Source organism: Palaemon carinicauda, chromosome 8 (genome assembly GCF_036898095.1).
Source record: "Palaemon carinicauda isolate YSFRI2023 chromosome 8, ASM3689809v2, whole genome shotgun sequence".
Taxonomy (NCBI): domain Eukaryota; kingdom Metazoa; phylum Arthropoda; class Malacostraca; order Decapoda; family Palaemonidae; genus Palaemon; species Palaemon carinicauda.
This window is the reverse complement of record NC_090732.1, coordinates 74,406,323-74,423,822: the sequence shown is the minus strand read 5'-3', so window position 1 is coordinate 74,423,822 and position 17,500 is coordinate 74,406,323. Positions and strand designations below refer to the sequence as shown.

General features: G+C 34.2%; 1 protein-coding gene across 1 annotated transcript; it reads right to left on the bottom strand.

The window, feature by feature from the left end:
- Window positions 1-12,401: 12,401 nt before the first annotated feature.
- On the bottom strand, window positions 12,402-13,631 carry LOC137645300 (SCAN domain-containing protein 3-like). The gene has a single exon (XM_068378117.1). It carries the CDS (start codon window positions 13,629-13,631, stop codon window positions 12,402-12,404), a length of 1,230 nt encoding a protein of 409 aa, XP_068234218.1.
- Between the last annotated feature and the right edge of the window lie 3,869 nt (window positions 13,632-17,500).

The window sequence follows — 17,500 nt, the reverse complement described above, 5'->3', positions numbered from 1 at the left end:
AATGATGTTCCAATTGAATGTTAATACAAATGGAAGCAAATATCTTTGGAGCGTATCTAATATCAGAGTGAGAATATGTTCCAAGAACAATGATTAGTGCTCCGTCCGAGATCCCAGCAAATTCCGATAAGACGTCAATGAGATTCTACATTATTAGTCATTCTCTGGAAGTCACCTGGACTGAAGGGTCATCAAACCCAAAAGAGGATTATATGGAAGTAAGCAAAATAAATGCAAGGAAATATTTAATCGAGTCTTACTTACAGAATATGAAAATTACAATCAATAATAGAGTAACCCAAAAGTCTCTAAATATTGTATTTCTAGAGAATAGAATTTATAAAAATGTATGATAGAATGATTTTTCAAACAGATATATAAACTGAATTTGAATCTTCTAAATGGAAATAAGTTATTAGTATTGAATAATGTGACACCAGATTCCCGTATTCAAATGTTGTCATCGATCACCAAATTGGTTTTGGGGATTTTCAGTTGCATTCAACACAGAAATCCAATGATGACACGGATAATTTACCTGTATTGTTTTGTAAGATCAAAGGTGTTTCTACTAGTGAAATGATATTCCCAGTAGGGATTGTGTTTTTGCATTTTATGGATTATTTTCTTTTTTTGCTATAGATTTAACCAAGTTGAGCTGTTTTGGTCTTTTGTAGAGGAATATTTGAATCCTCGTGTGGGTAAAAGCCATTATAAATGAATCTCAGGCAGATTATTTTTAGTATGAACAACTAATGAATCGCGCATTAAAAGCTTGGTAACTCGCTTCTACGGTGGACAGGCGTTGATTTCGATCAAGTACGAATACCTGAATCGACCGTAAAATGTTGATATGATTAACCCCATCCTCCATGATATGCAAATATAAGATAACAAAAGGGTTACTTATTACCTTTATATAATTATCTTCATAAGAATCCATAAGTGAAACGAAAATATAATCTAGATTATTATTATTATTATTATTATTATTATTATTATTATTATTATTATTATTATTATTAATTGCTAAGCTACAACCCTACTTGGAAAAGAAGAATGCTATAAGCACAGGGGCCCCAACAGGGAAAATAACCCGGTGAGGAAAGGAAACAAGGCAAAATAAAATATTTCGAGAGCAGTAACAACATTAATATAAATATTTCCTAAATAAACTATGGATATGTTAACAAAACAAGAGGAAGAGAAATTAGATAGAATAGTGTGCCCGAGTGTACCATCGAATAAGAGAACTCTAACCCAAGACAGTGGAAGACCATGGTACAGAGGCTATGACACTACCCAAGACTAAAGAACAATGGTTTGATTTTGGAGTGTCCTTCTCCTAGAAGAGCTGCTTACCATAGCTAAAGAGTCTCTTCTACCCTTAACAAGAGGAGAGTAGTGACTGAACAATTACAGTGCGGTAGTTAAACCCTTGGGTGAAGAAGAATTATTTGATGATCATAGTGTTGTCATTTGTTTGAGGACAGAGGAGAACATATAAAGAATAGGCCAGACTATTTGGTGTATGTGTAGGCAAAAGGAAAGAACCGCAACCAGAAAGAAGGATACAATGTAGTACTGTCTGGCCAGTCAAAGGACCCTATAACTCTATAGCGGTAGTCTCTCAACGGGCGGTTGGTGCCCTGGCCAACCTACTACCTATAGTAATTATGATACGTGTGTGTATTTTTATGCGTTCCTGTAAGTATGTATGTGGTAATAATATACACTGTACAATAGTCTTCAATTTCATTACGTTTATCACTGAGATTTGAACAGAATTGTATATCCTATATTAGTAGTTATTGTAAAAGTAGACTGCTAAAACCACAACAAGGGTTTCGATAGGGAAGGCATCCCTGTAAGGAAAGGAAATAGGAAAATGAAGAATAAAGTATATAAATAGGGAAAAACAAAATATTATTAAACATACCAATATCAATAATAACATTAAACAGAAAAGTCATAAATAAACTATAAGAATGTTAATTGTATTCATAATTACAGTTTTTGGAGATATTGACATATTCATTGCTTCTAAAAGTATAAATGAGAAGACCGCACTAGACTTTGAACTTTTAGTCAGAACTCAAAGTTCAAAGGTAAACAGATGTAGAAGTCACAGAAATATCTAAAAAATCACACTCTACTAGGCTTATTACTGTTATTATTATTATCATTAATATTATTATTTTTTTTTTCGAACCTTGTTGCAAAAAGGAACATAAGTCCCAATAAATAGAGATTTACTTCAGGATAAGATGTCAGTATGCACTTAACATAAAAAAAAGACTATAAAACCAGTTTCACCAAACAAAATCAAATACAATATGTATCTAAAACGAACGAAAAGCTGTAACGTACCCTGCCAATTACAGCGACTACGTTGAGCGATATGAATCTTTTTATAAGACTTTCATCCAAAGGCTGATGCAGACCTACCCATTGCTACCAAATGCCAGCAAAACAGATTCTCTTTTCATATACCTTCTGTGAATATGTCCTGTTTTTTATGGCAAACAAACAAACAAGAAATTAAGCAGGCTGAGTAAAAATGTATACTAATAAATCATTATTTGAGTTTACTGTATAAGCTATATCTCATATAAACAAACATATAATAAGTCACTGAAATTGAACAGGCTTTATAGTTGTTAAAAAGAAATACATCATATTTGAACTAATAGGAAGACAGCTAAGCTGTAAACAACCAAGAAAAAGGCAGGATTTATAATCGGTCTTTCAGCAATTGAACATATGCAAATTATTAACTAACTAAACGAAATTTCAACAGAGTATGGGAAACCGCTAAGAATGGTATTTTTAGACTATGGGAGAGCTTTTGATTTTGTCAAAACGCCAGCAGTCATGTTTATCACACATGTTTCACAGATGGTCGTACACTATTACAGATTTTTTTTTTTCAGGGTGAAGGGGGTTGCTTGTATATATTGGTCTCCCTGCCTACCGATAACAGAACCTGTTTAAGCTAGCCTTTTTAAAGCATTAGATGGTTTTGATTTATGTGACGTTCTTTCTTGCAAGTACTTGTATATAAGCTCGTTGTCTGTTCAATCAAGTTTAGTTGCATTCCTTTTGCATCCCTATTATAACCTAACAGCCTATTCACACAATTGGTGACAACCAGAGAAACAGTTCCCTCTAGCGCCCCCCCCCCCCCTCACCATTGTGCTCTACTCATTTGTGCAACTACCCTTCGACATTGACTCTTCTCTCCACGCAACATCGATGAAACTACCACCCTTGACTAGTACAGAGGCATAGGATTGGCTTCAGTGCACCGAGGTTCAATTTTGCATCAAGGACTTGACTCACTCAAGCAACAAAGTAGTGTATGTCCTTGTGGCAACCCACAAAGAGAATTTAACAGAAATCTTCTATTAGCTTTACCAACAAGGGAACACCCCAATAGTCTACGATGCCTTCAAACATACTTCAAGGAGCAGGGAGCAGTACTCACCATCACCAGCCACCAGTATAGCCAAGCTTTCTCCTCTCTCTCAACAACTGTTGGGACCAAAAGACTAAGTTCCCCCTCAGGGAAATTACCAGTGTCAATCGCCTGCAACTGGACGCAGACAACTCTCCTCAGGAGGTGAACCTACTTTCTGCCTTTTAGGAATGACTCCAACGCGAACCTGAATGCACTGCGATCCCCAATGTCAATACCTTACCCTGTAAGACCTCATAACCAAAATTGAAACCATTATGGACAACCTCTTCACCACATTCTAGACCTTCATCAAAGCCTTCAGTCCTAGCGAAGATATCTATTTAACATTGACCGAAGCTGACATGGATACGGTAGAATATAATCTGGAACGGCACAGATGTCGACCCCGAGATGTGCCAGAGCGGCATCAAAGCTACCCACCCCCTACATATGCCAACCCTCAATCATCCCCAAACCAATGACCTCTACAGCCACTTACTGACTCCCATCACCCACAGTTAAGCTACTACCACTCCCGATTCGTGGATTCTGCAAAAAATGTGCGAATGTTTGTCACTAGGTAAATATATTGTAAGGAAACCCTTGACTATGGCAGTTGCCTCTATTACCAATCCTTTCTTTTTATGTGGCGCAGGTAAGGGCATGCGATTTTTGGTAGACACTAGTGCTTGCCTTTCTTTTCTGCCTAGGCCACACTCCAGGACATGATATTCTTTCTAAGCCTGTCGATGACTGCCTGGTAGCTGTTAATGGATCTTCAATCACCACACACGAATACGGAACCCTTACATTATTGTTTGGGAGCACTAAGTATAATAAAAAGTTTCTCGTTGCTGATGTCCCTTTGCCAACTCTCGGTGTGGATTTCCTTTCACATTTGCACCTTATTCATATTACTCACAAAGGGTTATTCATTGCACACTCTTACTCATTGACACCTCTTCAGCCCGCCCCCTCCGACCTCGCTCTTTACGTGGATACGGTCGAATGTTATCTGGAAGGGGACAGATGCTGACCTCATGATGTGCCAGAGCGGCATCAAAGCTGCCCACTCCCTACATATGCCACCCCTCGATCATTCCCAAACCAGTGACCTCTACAGCCAGTTACTGACTTCCATCACCCACAGTTATGCTACTACTACACCAGATTTGGGGATGCTGCAAAAAAATGTGCGAATGTTTGTCCATAGCTAAAAATATTGTAAGAAGACCCTTGATTTTGGCAGTGGCCTCTATTACCAATCTTTCTTTTTACATGGCGCTGGTAAGGGCGTGCAATTTTGGGTTGACACTGGTGCTTGCCGTTCTTTTCTGCCTAGGACACACTCCAGGACATGATATTCTTTCTAAGCCTGTCGATGACTGCCTGATAGCTGCTAATGGATCTTCAATCAACACACACGGGTACGGAACACTCACATTATCGTTTGGGAGCACCAAGTATTATATAAAGTTTCTCATTACCGACATTACATTGCCAGCCCTCGGTGTGGATTTCCTTTCCCATTTTCACCTCCTTATTCTTGTTCCTCACCAATGGTCAGTCATCACACACTCTTACTCATCGACACCACTTCAACCAGCCCCCTTTGACTTCGCTCTTCGCATACGCGCACCCACGGATACCTATGCCCACCTCCTCACATCGTACCCACAACTCTTCCTTCCAGATCTTTGGCAAATGCCCACGGTTTCCACCAAACACTGAATCTATCACCATATCAAGACGATGGGTCCCCAGTGCTCACCAGTTTCAGTCATATGACACTTTATCATTTGGCAGCCACTAAACAAATGTTTAACGAAATGGAAAAAATAAACTTTTTCCAAAAGGCCTCAACTTCATGGTCATTACCCCTACACATCGTCCTGGAGAAATGTGACTCCTTTCGAGCATGTGGGGATTACAGGCATCTAATTATGCAGACAGAACCGAATCACGACCCCCCTCCCAAAACATCGCTGACATTACCCCCTACTTGCATAAAGTTAAGCTTTTCTCAACATTCGATATCCTGAAAGGGTATTATCAATTGCCAATGAACCCAGACGACATCCTCGAGACAGCAAGTAACATCTCTCTAGTTGATACACTTTTAATTACTTCTGTTTAGTCGTTTGTAATGCTAGGCTACTTTTCATCACCTAATGTAAGACACCTCAGGGTACCTCCCCCTCTGCGTATGTTACGTAGACTTCATTCTTGTGTTCTCTTGCTCCAGAGAGTTACATCTTAATCACCTACACCTACATCACATATGTATCGTCCTCGAGTGCCTACAATAGAGTGGGCTTGTAATTTGGTGGACAAATATAATTTTGGCGCCAACCAAGTATTATTTGTAGGGCACCGCATCACTCCTTAAGGAGTTCACCCCTTCCCTGAGAAGGTACCAGTAATTCAGAGCTTCCCCAAACCATTGCAAAAATTCTCGAATATGATCAACTATTATCACCGATTCCTGCAAACAATAGCCGCCACTCTTGGCTCCCTCTATGCCTCTGTCAGGGGCAAGCCAAAAGACCTGAAGTGGGGTCCCCTTCAAGAAGCAGACTTCTGCAATGCAAAGAATATACTATCAACCACTGCTGCTTTATCTTTTCCCATGCCACGGGCTGGTCTCTCTCGACCAATATCAGCAACGTTGCTATTGGTGTATTACTCAAGCAGGTGGTCAACTGCTTGCCCCGCCAATTCTCCTTCTTCAGTACAAAACTGGACATAGCAGAATCTGGCTACTCTACCTATAACGGAGAACTGCTAGCAGTACATTATCTTGTCAAGTTCTTTCACCATTTCTTAAAATGTACTTTCTTTGTCATATGCTCTGACCATATGCCTCTGGTGCACACATTCACTTGTTAGTCTGACGCCTAGTCCACCCGTCAATTACAAAATTTTTCCACTTTGTCTGAATATAATTGCACCCATCAACATGTCCCCTGGAAAATGCATCCCATCTCCAATGGCCTGTCAAAATCACTTTGGCTGTCAATACCCTGGGATGGGATTACAACACCTTTTCAGAATCCCAACCAAAAGATCAAGACTACAAAGCATGTAGGGCATCCTGCACATCTCTCTGTTAGGAACACGTCCCCAACTACTCCAGCATCACCTTCCTCTGTGACATCAGTACTGGTAGACCCCAACAGGGGATACCTCCCACTGTGCACTGTGTGTTTGATATTATTCATAGCCCTCCCACATCACAAGGACACAGTACCTGTTTACCATCATTGACTGCTGCACTAGTTGGCTTGAAGCCATTCTCATGCAAACTGTAATATATTACTCTCAGGGTGGATGAGCATATCACTTCTGACAAGGGTACCACTTTCCCCTCGCGATTGTGGATATCAGTAGCAAATTTCCTCTTAATCAGACATTCTCCTGCAACGTTGCTGCCAATGGAGTTGTTGAATGTTTTCATGTTACCCTTAAAGCAGGTTTAATGTCCTGATGCAATGACTCCTCCTGGTTTACTCGATTTCCCTTGTTTCTGGTGGAAATAAGGACCATTCCTAAAGATCACCTTGATGTGTCAGCAGCGATAATGGTGTATGGGACTTCATTGGTCCTACCTGCCAAATATTTTTCCTATCAGCAGCTTCCTCCGACAATCCAAATCGCCTATGACCTATGGCATGCTGTGGGAAAATTTACTCCATGCCTCCAGACTTACAAGCCCCTCGTGAAGAAAAAAAATACCACCAGTTTTGCAAGAGACACTACCAAACTACTGCTAACACCATCTTAAAACAACCCTTTTCCTCGTAATCTTTTGAACAAAGAAAAGCCTGGCTTTCTCAATTAACAGATATGTCCTATATAAAATATCAACAACGCCAAAAACAGATATGTTATATATAAACTATAAAAAGACTCATGTCAGCCTGGTCAACATAAAATTTTTGCTCCAACTTTGAACTTTTAAAGTTCTACTGATTCAACTACCCGATTAGGAAGATCATTCCACAACTTGGTAACAGCTGGAATAAAACATTTAGAATACTGTGTAGTATTAAGCCTCATGAAGGAGAAGGCCTGGCTATTATAATTAACTGCCTGCCTAGTATTACGAACAGGATAGAATTGTCCAGGGAGATCTGAATGTAAAGGATGGTCAGAGTTATGAAAAGTCCTATGCAACATGCATAATGAACTAATGGAACGACGGTGCCAAAGATTAATATCTAGATCAGCAATAAGAAATTTGATAGACCGTAAATTTCTGTCCAACAAATTAAAATGAGAATCAGTAGCTGATCACCAGACAGGAGAACAATACTCAAAACAAGGTAGAATGAAAGAGTTAAAGCACTTCAGAATAGATTGATCACTGAAAATCTTGTAATACTTTCTCAATAAGCCAATTTTTTATGCAACTGAAGAAGACACAGAATTAATGTGTTTCTCAAAAGTACATTTGCTGGCGAGAATCACACCTAAAATTTTAAATGAGTCATACAAATTTAAAGAAACATTATCAATACTGAGATCCGAATGTTGAGGAACCACCATTTTTGACCTACTTAAAATCATACTTTGAGTTTTGTTAGGATTCAACTTCATACCCCATAATTTGCACCATGCTCTAATTTTAGCTAAATCTCTATTAAGGGATTCACCAACCACAGATCTACATTCAGGGTATGGAATTGATGCAAAGAGAGTAGCATCTTCTGCATATGCAACAAGCTTGTTTTCTAGGCCAAACCACATGTCATGTGTATATAGTAAGAAAAGTAATGGGCCAAGAACACTACCCTTTGGAACACCGGATATCACATTCATATACTCACTATGGTGCCAATCAACAATAACTCTTTGAGTTCTATTACTTAAAAAATCAATAATAATACTATGAAACGACCCACCCACTCCCAACTGTTTGAGTTTGAAAACAAGGGCCCCATGATTAACACAGTCAAAGGCAGCACTAAAATCATTGCCAATCATACGAACTTTCTGACCATAATCAAGGGATTTCTGTACAGCTTTGAAGATTGTAAGAAGGGCATCACATGCTCCGAGGCCTTTACGAAAACAAAATTGCAAACTAGGGAGTAGGTTATTACCGTCAGCAAACCTATTGAGACGTTTTGCCAGAAGACGTTCAAAAACTTTAGATAATATGGGAATTATGGAAATTGGGCGGTTATTATTGGGACTTTAGCTACCACAAACACATTTACATAGAGGAGTAACATTACCAATTCTTCAACAAGTGATAAAAGCTGCTCTTCTTGCTAACTTGCGCAAAATAACAGATAACTTTGGAGCTAACAAATCTGCAGTCTTTATAGAAAACAAAGGAAAAATACCATTTGGGTGTACACCTCCATAAGCACCAAGGTCCATCAACAGAGCATTAATCTCACTAGATCAAAAAGCTAAACCAGTTAGTTTAGCCTCAGGAAAACAGGAATGAGGAAGTTCAAGTTTTTCATAAGCATATATTCATATACATTACATACATATTTAAACACACACACACACACACACACACACACATATATATATATATATATATATATATATATATATATATATATATATATATATATGTATATTAATATAGAAATATATATATATATATATATATATATATATATATATATATATATATATATATATATATATATATATATATATATATATATAAAATATATGGACATGCGTTATTTTGAAAAGATGACATATAGACTGGGCGCATTATATTAAAACCAATGGAAATATTTTTTCTTTTACATTGGACTTAATCTTAGTAAAATTTATTCTTAGTATTAATTAAAAAAAATCACTACTATTCTTTTGATATGGATATATTCTGTTTTTTGCATGAGCGAAGATCTTTTCTTCGAAAACCTGAAATTCAGTGCGCCAATATTAGAACCTGCCGTAAAGGTAAATTCTCTCTCTCTCTCTCTCTCTCTCTCTCTCTCTCTCTCTCTCTCTCTCTCTCTCTCTCTCTCTCTCTCTGAAGTATTAAATCCCATTGCATACTTTAAAGTCCATCCTATATTCATCCTGAATCCTTCCCGTTTCAACCTTCCGTTGATTGACTAGATATGGTTTCCGTATACACCTCGATTGATGAAAGACTGCTACTGCCTAATATCTAGATGTTTCCCTCTATTCCGTTTTTGCTACTAAATTATTTCATCTGTTCATTAAGAAGTATATATCTATAGATTATTTCCCTTAGGCCTTGGCGTGAACCCCTTTCTTTTGTTCATCTCATCCCTTTAACAATATACAGTAAAATTAACTGGTTTTTCTGCATTTTCATTCACATATAACAAGAAACTTTCAGAGTCCCAATAGCATTTAATTCTCAAAATCTACATGCACACACACACACACACACACGCACACACACACACACACAAATATATATATATATATATATATATATATATATATATATATATATATATATATATATATATATATATATATATATATATATATATATATATATATATGCATAAAAATCACTGAAACGTGATGCTCAGATGCGAAAGATCCACAGGGAAAATAGAAATATGAATTAGAAGATTAAGTCCCAACTAGTTCCGTAATAATTCTTCAGAGTATTGATCTATTGAGTGAAGTTTCTTCACATTTTATAGGTACTGTAAACATAAGAACATAATTATAGAGACTTATAGAACAATGACGCTCCCATACCAGCTACCTGCGCTGTTATCAGGTGTTTCCTGGGCGAATATCAAACCTCATCAAACACCTGCCAAAAAGGGTTATTTCTGGTGACCGTATAATCTTGTTTTGACTTTCAATACAATTTTTTTATATCAATAATGGTAGCCTTATCCATATAAAAAATATAGTCTAAATTATATATATATATATATATATATATATATATATATATATATATATATATGTACATATATATATATATATATATATATATATATATATATATATATATATATATATGTATATATATATATATATATATATATATATATATATATATATATATATATATATATATATACATATATATATATATAACACACACATTCATATATATATACATATATATATATATATATATATATATATATATATATATATATATATATATATATATATATACATATATATATACATATATATATATATATATATATATATATATATATATATATATATATATATAAAGATATACATAGACATATAAATACGTATACACAGACACACATTCATATACGGACACATGCTTAATATATACTTAGACATATACACACGTGTACACATGCAGGCTTACATACGCATACACATAAATACACTTACATATATATAGTTTTACACATGATTAACATGTACATATATTTATGCATACATAAGCTGATTACCATAAACGTACAATTACATATATAACAGTACTTACATCTACCATAACAATATATACTGCCTACATACTTTTGTATAATATATGAAATAATTGTACCCATGAGTGAAGAGTAGCTTAGGTCTAAATATCAATTTCGTAGTAACGTTAATTTTTCAGTGCATCCAGTTCTACATCAAGTTGTTATTTTATATATATATATATATATATATATATATATATATATATATATATATATATATATATATATATATATATATATATATATACATACATATATATATATATATATATATATATATATACATACACACATATATATATATATATATATATATATATATATATATATATATATATGTATATATATATATATATATATATATATATATATAGCATGTAAATCTCTTTACATATAAAGGCGTCGAGTTCATACATTCCATGTCCAATATTCAAGTTTTTTTTCAAAAGTTTGTTTGATGAAACTGGACGCTATGATGTTTCTTTCTAATAACTTATTTGAATGAAACAATTTCTTTGCACATGACCAATTAGTGGTTTGAGATTTATTTCTACCGTGGGCAAAGAGCGCATTATTATCTTGAGCATATCTGGAACTTTTCTCATGTTGTTCAATTCTCTTTTCGGGGGCTTTACCAGTTTGACCAATATAAACCTTTTCACAAGAATTGCTTAGAATACAATATACATAGTCATTGGTAATATCTGGAAAATTCTTTATTAAAGCTGTTTTTATTGCATTGCTCCTCTTAAATGCTACATTTACATAGAAATTGTTCAACAGTTGTGGAATTTCTTTAAAAGAATCACTGTAAGTCAGTACAAGTAGATTATGTGTGTTGTAGTTCTTCCTGTTATCAATACCGAAAAAATGCTTTATATATATATATATATATATATATATATATATATATATATATATATATATATATATATATATATATATATATATATTTATATATATATATATATATATATATATATATATATATATATAAATTATATATATATGTATATATTTTTTTTTTTGCTGGTAGACCCCTTCATAACTATTGGTCCTAAGACAATATTTAATTTTTCACTAATATAAATTATGAGGTTTTAATAAACAAAGAAATACTATATAATTAAGCTTTATTTTCAAATAAATACTAATTTAGTGCAAATAAAGTTTTCTACAATAATAATAATAATAATAATAATAATGATAATAATAATAATAATAATAATAATAATAATAATATTAAAAATATAGTGACACTAATTCTTTACCAGTAACTTGTATTGAAATATTATAATGTTTCTTCCATGGGCAAGCCGTTGGAGAATAGAGATCAGGCATTTGAATTCCCTGTAGCATTTCTGTACACTGGTTAAAATTTTTTATATACAGTTAAAATGAAATATGTGATAAGAAAGAGAGATAAGCATATTTATTCAATGAGATCCCTGAGGTTGAAGTTGCTCTGCGAGTTTCTCTATGGCTGGTTCCATCAGTGTTAATATTAGTCAAAGATCACCTCTTCTCGCAATGTCAAGTCTATTGCAAGCTTTTGATAAAAGTTGAGAAACACGACTAAAACCCGATTCAACAAGATAAGATGTTGGAAAAGGGATAACATAGATCTGTGCTCTATCCCAGAGCAAAGGGTACTTCGTAGCAACATCATTTGTCTTCCATACATTGTACTTCCCATCTTTGAATTTTGCACGTATAATTTCCTCACTTTGTAATTCGATAAGAGGCTCTTGCAAAGATATGTCTATATCGGCAACATTAACTTCGAAAGGAATTGAAACCCAAGTCGGTATAACCATCATGAGTAGGTCACTAAACCGAATTTGCATATCTTTATGCATATTTTCCATGTATTCACCATATAATGCAAGATCTTCATCTTGCAAATCGCTGCTAACAGAGGCTAAACAAGGAAACTGTTCAAATGCACGACACCTGTTATTATTTTTATTCAACTGTAGTTTCCTCAGAAAAGCAACAATAGCACTTCTACAAGATATCAGGTCGGAATCTTTTCCTTGGAGCTGTTTATTAAGATAATTAAATTTTTCAAATATATCAGATAAGAAAAATACGTCACATTTATTTGCAAGCAGCTCTTTTCCAAGTTGTGTATTAGCAAGAAAGGAAATAAAAGAATCCCAAAGTGAAATGAAACGCTGAAGACAATTTCCCTTTGATAGCCATATCACCTCTGTATGTAATACAAGCCTTTCAAACTCTTCTCCATATTGCTTACATAATTCATGAAAAAGGCGGTCTCTAAGAGAATTTGATTTTATATGGTTAACTACTTGTATTACGATAGTAAGGGCATCATGTAGACGTGCACTCAATCTCTTTGCAATTAAGTGTTGACGGTGTACCACGCAGTGAATACAAAATACTTCCGGGACAGCTTTTTTTAAATGTGCATTAAAACCTTTGTATCCGCCTGTCATCGAAGGTGCACCATCAGTAGCACAAGCGATTATATATTTGAGTGGAATATTGTTTTGCTGGAAATAAGTAACAACTTTATCAAAAATGTTTTCACCTTTTGTGTCTGTCACAAGACTTCTAGCAAAAAGCATCTCCTCTTTGTGTCCTTCATCACTGTTAAATCTAACATATGCTAATAAAATGGCCTCATTATCTCTTAAAATCGATTCATCAAGTTGAAGGACAAAGTATTTCACTTGCAAATGGGATATTAATTGTTTTTCTACATCCTCTGCCATTTCATCAATGCGTCGTGACACAGAAGAGTTGCTTAAAGGGAGGATACTAATAATTTCACTAGCATTTGTTTCATAACTGACGAAATTATAACGGACACTGCAGGTAGAATTACTTTTTCACCAAAATTATGGGGTTTTCTTGCTTTTGCTATTATTTTTCTAATTTCATATGAAGCCAGTAAACCATAACACATTTCACTCACTTTGTTATTAAACACTTGAGAAACTGTTTTTCTAGTTTGGAAATCATCACAAAGATTTTTAAAGTATCCTACTGGGTGATCTTTCTTTCCTGTGTGTTTCTTTTCTAGATGGATTCTTTGTTTAGAAGGTTTCATACTATCATTTGAAAGTACATCCATACATATAAGGCACATTGGTTTCGTTTCATTATGCGGTGCTTGAATAAATCCGTAAGACAAATATTCAACGGAAAACTGTCGGCACTTCTTTTTATTTGGAGTAGCCATAGGATGTCTGCAAAAGAAATAAAATATAAATATATATATATATATATATATATATATATATATATATATATATATATATATATATATACATACATATATATATATATATATATATATATATATATATATATATATATATATACATATACTCACACACACACACACACACACACACATATATATATATATATATATATATATATATATATATATATATATATATATATATTTATATATATATATATATATGTGTGTGTGTGTGTGTGTGAGTATATATATATATATATATATATATATATATATATATATATATATATATAAATTATATATATATATATATATATATACAGCTAGTAATACAATTATTGCAGTTCATATCTAACTATATATATTGCAATTTATTTTTATATATCTTTCGACAAATATAACACGTATTTAGAAACAGAGTGCAAGGTAACTGTTTGAGGTAAAACTTGTAAATAGAAATGTTACAGTTAAGATAACTTGAATGATTAAAAAAAAACTATAAAAGTCATTCACTATTATCATTGGTTTCACCATTGACATTTTTTACTTCCTCAAAGCTGATAATTATATTCAGATAATTGACAAGATATGCATTGATATTTAAAATTTGTATCAAAACGGGAAAAATTTGCCATTTCTATCTTCAGTCTTTTTATACTTTTATACTGGGAAGCTATTTTTTTCGTTATTGAAATGCAGAAATAAAAAAAAAAATACGATAAAATGTCTATACTAGGAACTTCTTAATATCTTTCACCTTTCGACGATGGAGTTCAACGTTAGACTGAAGTCAACTGCTTGGGTGAATTTACTTTTTAATAAGTTTCCCCTATAGTTGACCCACAGGAATAGACATAGGGCAATTAAACACCTGGGCACGGTGGGAGGTGATTTGAAGGGTAAGTAATCTACATACCTCCTAGTAATCCTTGTTGTCTCAACGCAACGAATTTGTTCGCACTCTTGACTAAGTCGGTCAATTTTCCAGGGCAGATGATTAACTTGAAGCTTGGTCAGATTGTCTTTGGTCGAAAAATATGACTTTCCCCTAACATTTCATATTTCAGCGGCCTTATTTCTTCGGGTCGAATGTAGAAGGATTCAACAGATCGAAGTATTTCTAGAATAAATTCCCTAAGGAGATTATAGTCCAACCTATTTAGGAAGGCAGCTGCCACTTCTTTCTTGACCTTGTAAAATCGTCCAGCCAAAATTGCAGTAGAAAATAATTTTTTAATAATAAAAACCATCATGAGTTGGTTTTCATCATGGACCATCAAAATATCACTGTGGACCCCAAGTTTGTTATGTTTTGCCTGTGGATCCCCAGAAATATTCCATGGACCCCTAGGGTACATGTGGACCCCAGTTGAGAACCCCTGATCTAACCCAATAAGGGTACTTTAGTTTCTTACCTATTGCTCTAATCTCATTTATTTCATCATCAATATATTCAGGGCTGTAGACTGGAAATGCTCTTAAAAACATAAAATTAAATAGAGATTTCTTAACTTCGTTGCTTTGATTTGAGTAGTAATGGACATATGCTGAGATATTCGTTGGCTTTCTATATACGCTAAACTTGAGTCTATTTTTACATCTGTGTATACGACAGTCAAAAAATAGGTAGGGTACAATTATTCTCCAGCTCCAAAGTGAAATTTATTGATGGTATCAAGCTATTCAATCTAAGAAAAAATTATCCGAATTGTCATTTCTTGGCTACACACATATTATGTTGTCAATATAGCGAAACCCTTTTACATTATTAGGTATGATGTTATTTAAGATTCTACTTTAAAAAAAAACTTCAGCATATAAATTATCCAAGTACCTTGTGAATTTCCTCAACCCTGTAGTTGTCACCCTTTTAGATTCAAATGTAAAAAATAATGTAGACTTGATTAACAAATTGTATGATGTACAGATTAACAGTACCTGTAGGCTAGTCAGTTTTGATGTAGTATCACTATTTGCTAGAGTACCTATTGATGACATGTTGGAATTTTTATCTGAAACCTTAGATAATAGGCAACTGAATTTACTATTTTCCAAAAATACCTTAATGGAATTAATTAAACGATGTATAGAAGATTGTAAATTTGAATTCAATGGAAAATTTTATGCATAAACGTTTGATATGGCTATGGGAAACCCTTTATTCCCAGTACTTGGTAATCTGTATATGAATTTCCTTGAAAGTAGAATCTTGAATAACATCATAACTCATTCATCATTCACTGATGGGTACAATTACTTCATATATTATGCATAAGTATATTAGTACTATATATTGTTATGTTAGATATAAGTACTGATTCCATCAATGTCGTCTTCTGTATTGCAATATTTTGGTCTTCATGCAAATATTCAAGACCTTACAGTTGCGTCCAGATAGTATGATATTCTTTTGTGGTCATAAACTTTGGTTTCTAATATGAGGCACTCATCTGAGCTCTTTATAACTGGTTTTAAGATGCCCATAATATTGAAACGTGATTCCATCCCTAGGGCCCGGGGAATGGCGGTGAATATTAGGACCGAGTACCCTGCTTCTCATGAGTCCTGTTATAAATGTGAATGTCATGAGATTCACGTAATAAAATATTGTGGCAGGCATAACAACTTTTATTTGTGTTCGATCTACTGGAATCCAGACATGGATGATTCTATCTTCGATTGTCTTCTTACCATTATGGCTAAGATACAAAAAGATGATAAACAGGCTTCTTTCGTGTTTATTGGCGATTTTAATGCTCACTATAGGGAGTGGTTGAGTTCTATCTCTCCTACCAATCGCCATGGCTTAAGAGCTTCAGACTTTGCCTCTGAATCAAGCTGTGAGAAAATCATAAGTGAAGCTACTCACAGGTCTAGTAATTGCTTGGACCTACTATACACTGACTCCCTTGGCGTTATAACTGGTAAGGTTGGTTCTCCAGTCAGGACATCGGATCATGCCTTGATTTCATTAGTAGTGAAGACTGAGCAGCCTGTCCTTCATGTATCATACTCTTGTAAAATTTGTATGAAATGCCAAGAAGACTGGAATGGGATTTTGCATGATCTTTTGTTCTTGAATTGATCACAATTCTATAGTAGTGTTGATCTTTTTGTCCCTTTGAATGAGAATCTAGTCAAAATAATCGTGTGCTAAGGTACTGAGTGAAGGATAAACCGTGGTTCAATGATGATTGTAGACATGCTTATTTGGAGAAGCAGGAGGCCTATCATCCTTGGAAGGGTAACACATCAGATTTGACCTGGAATAATCATACTCAGCTTAGAGCTTTTGTTAAGCCTCACCTGAGAAGGACTACAATTTAACCACAAGAGAAACCGTTTCTGGTACAACTCAGGAACATATTGGCT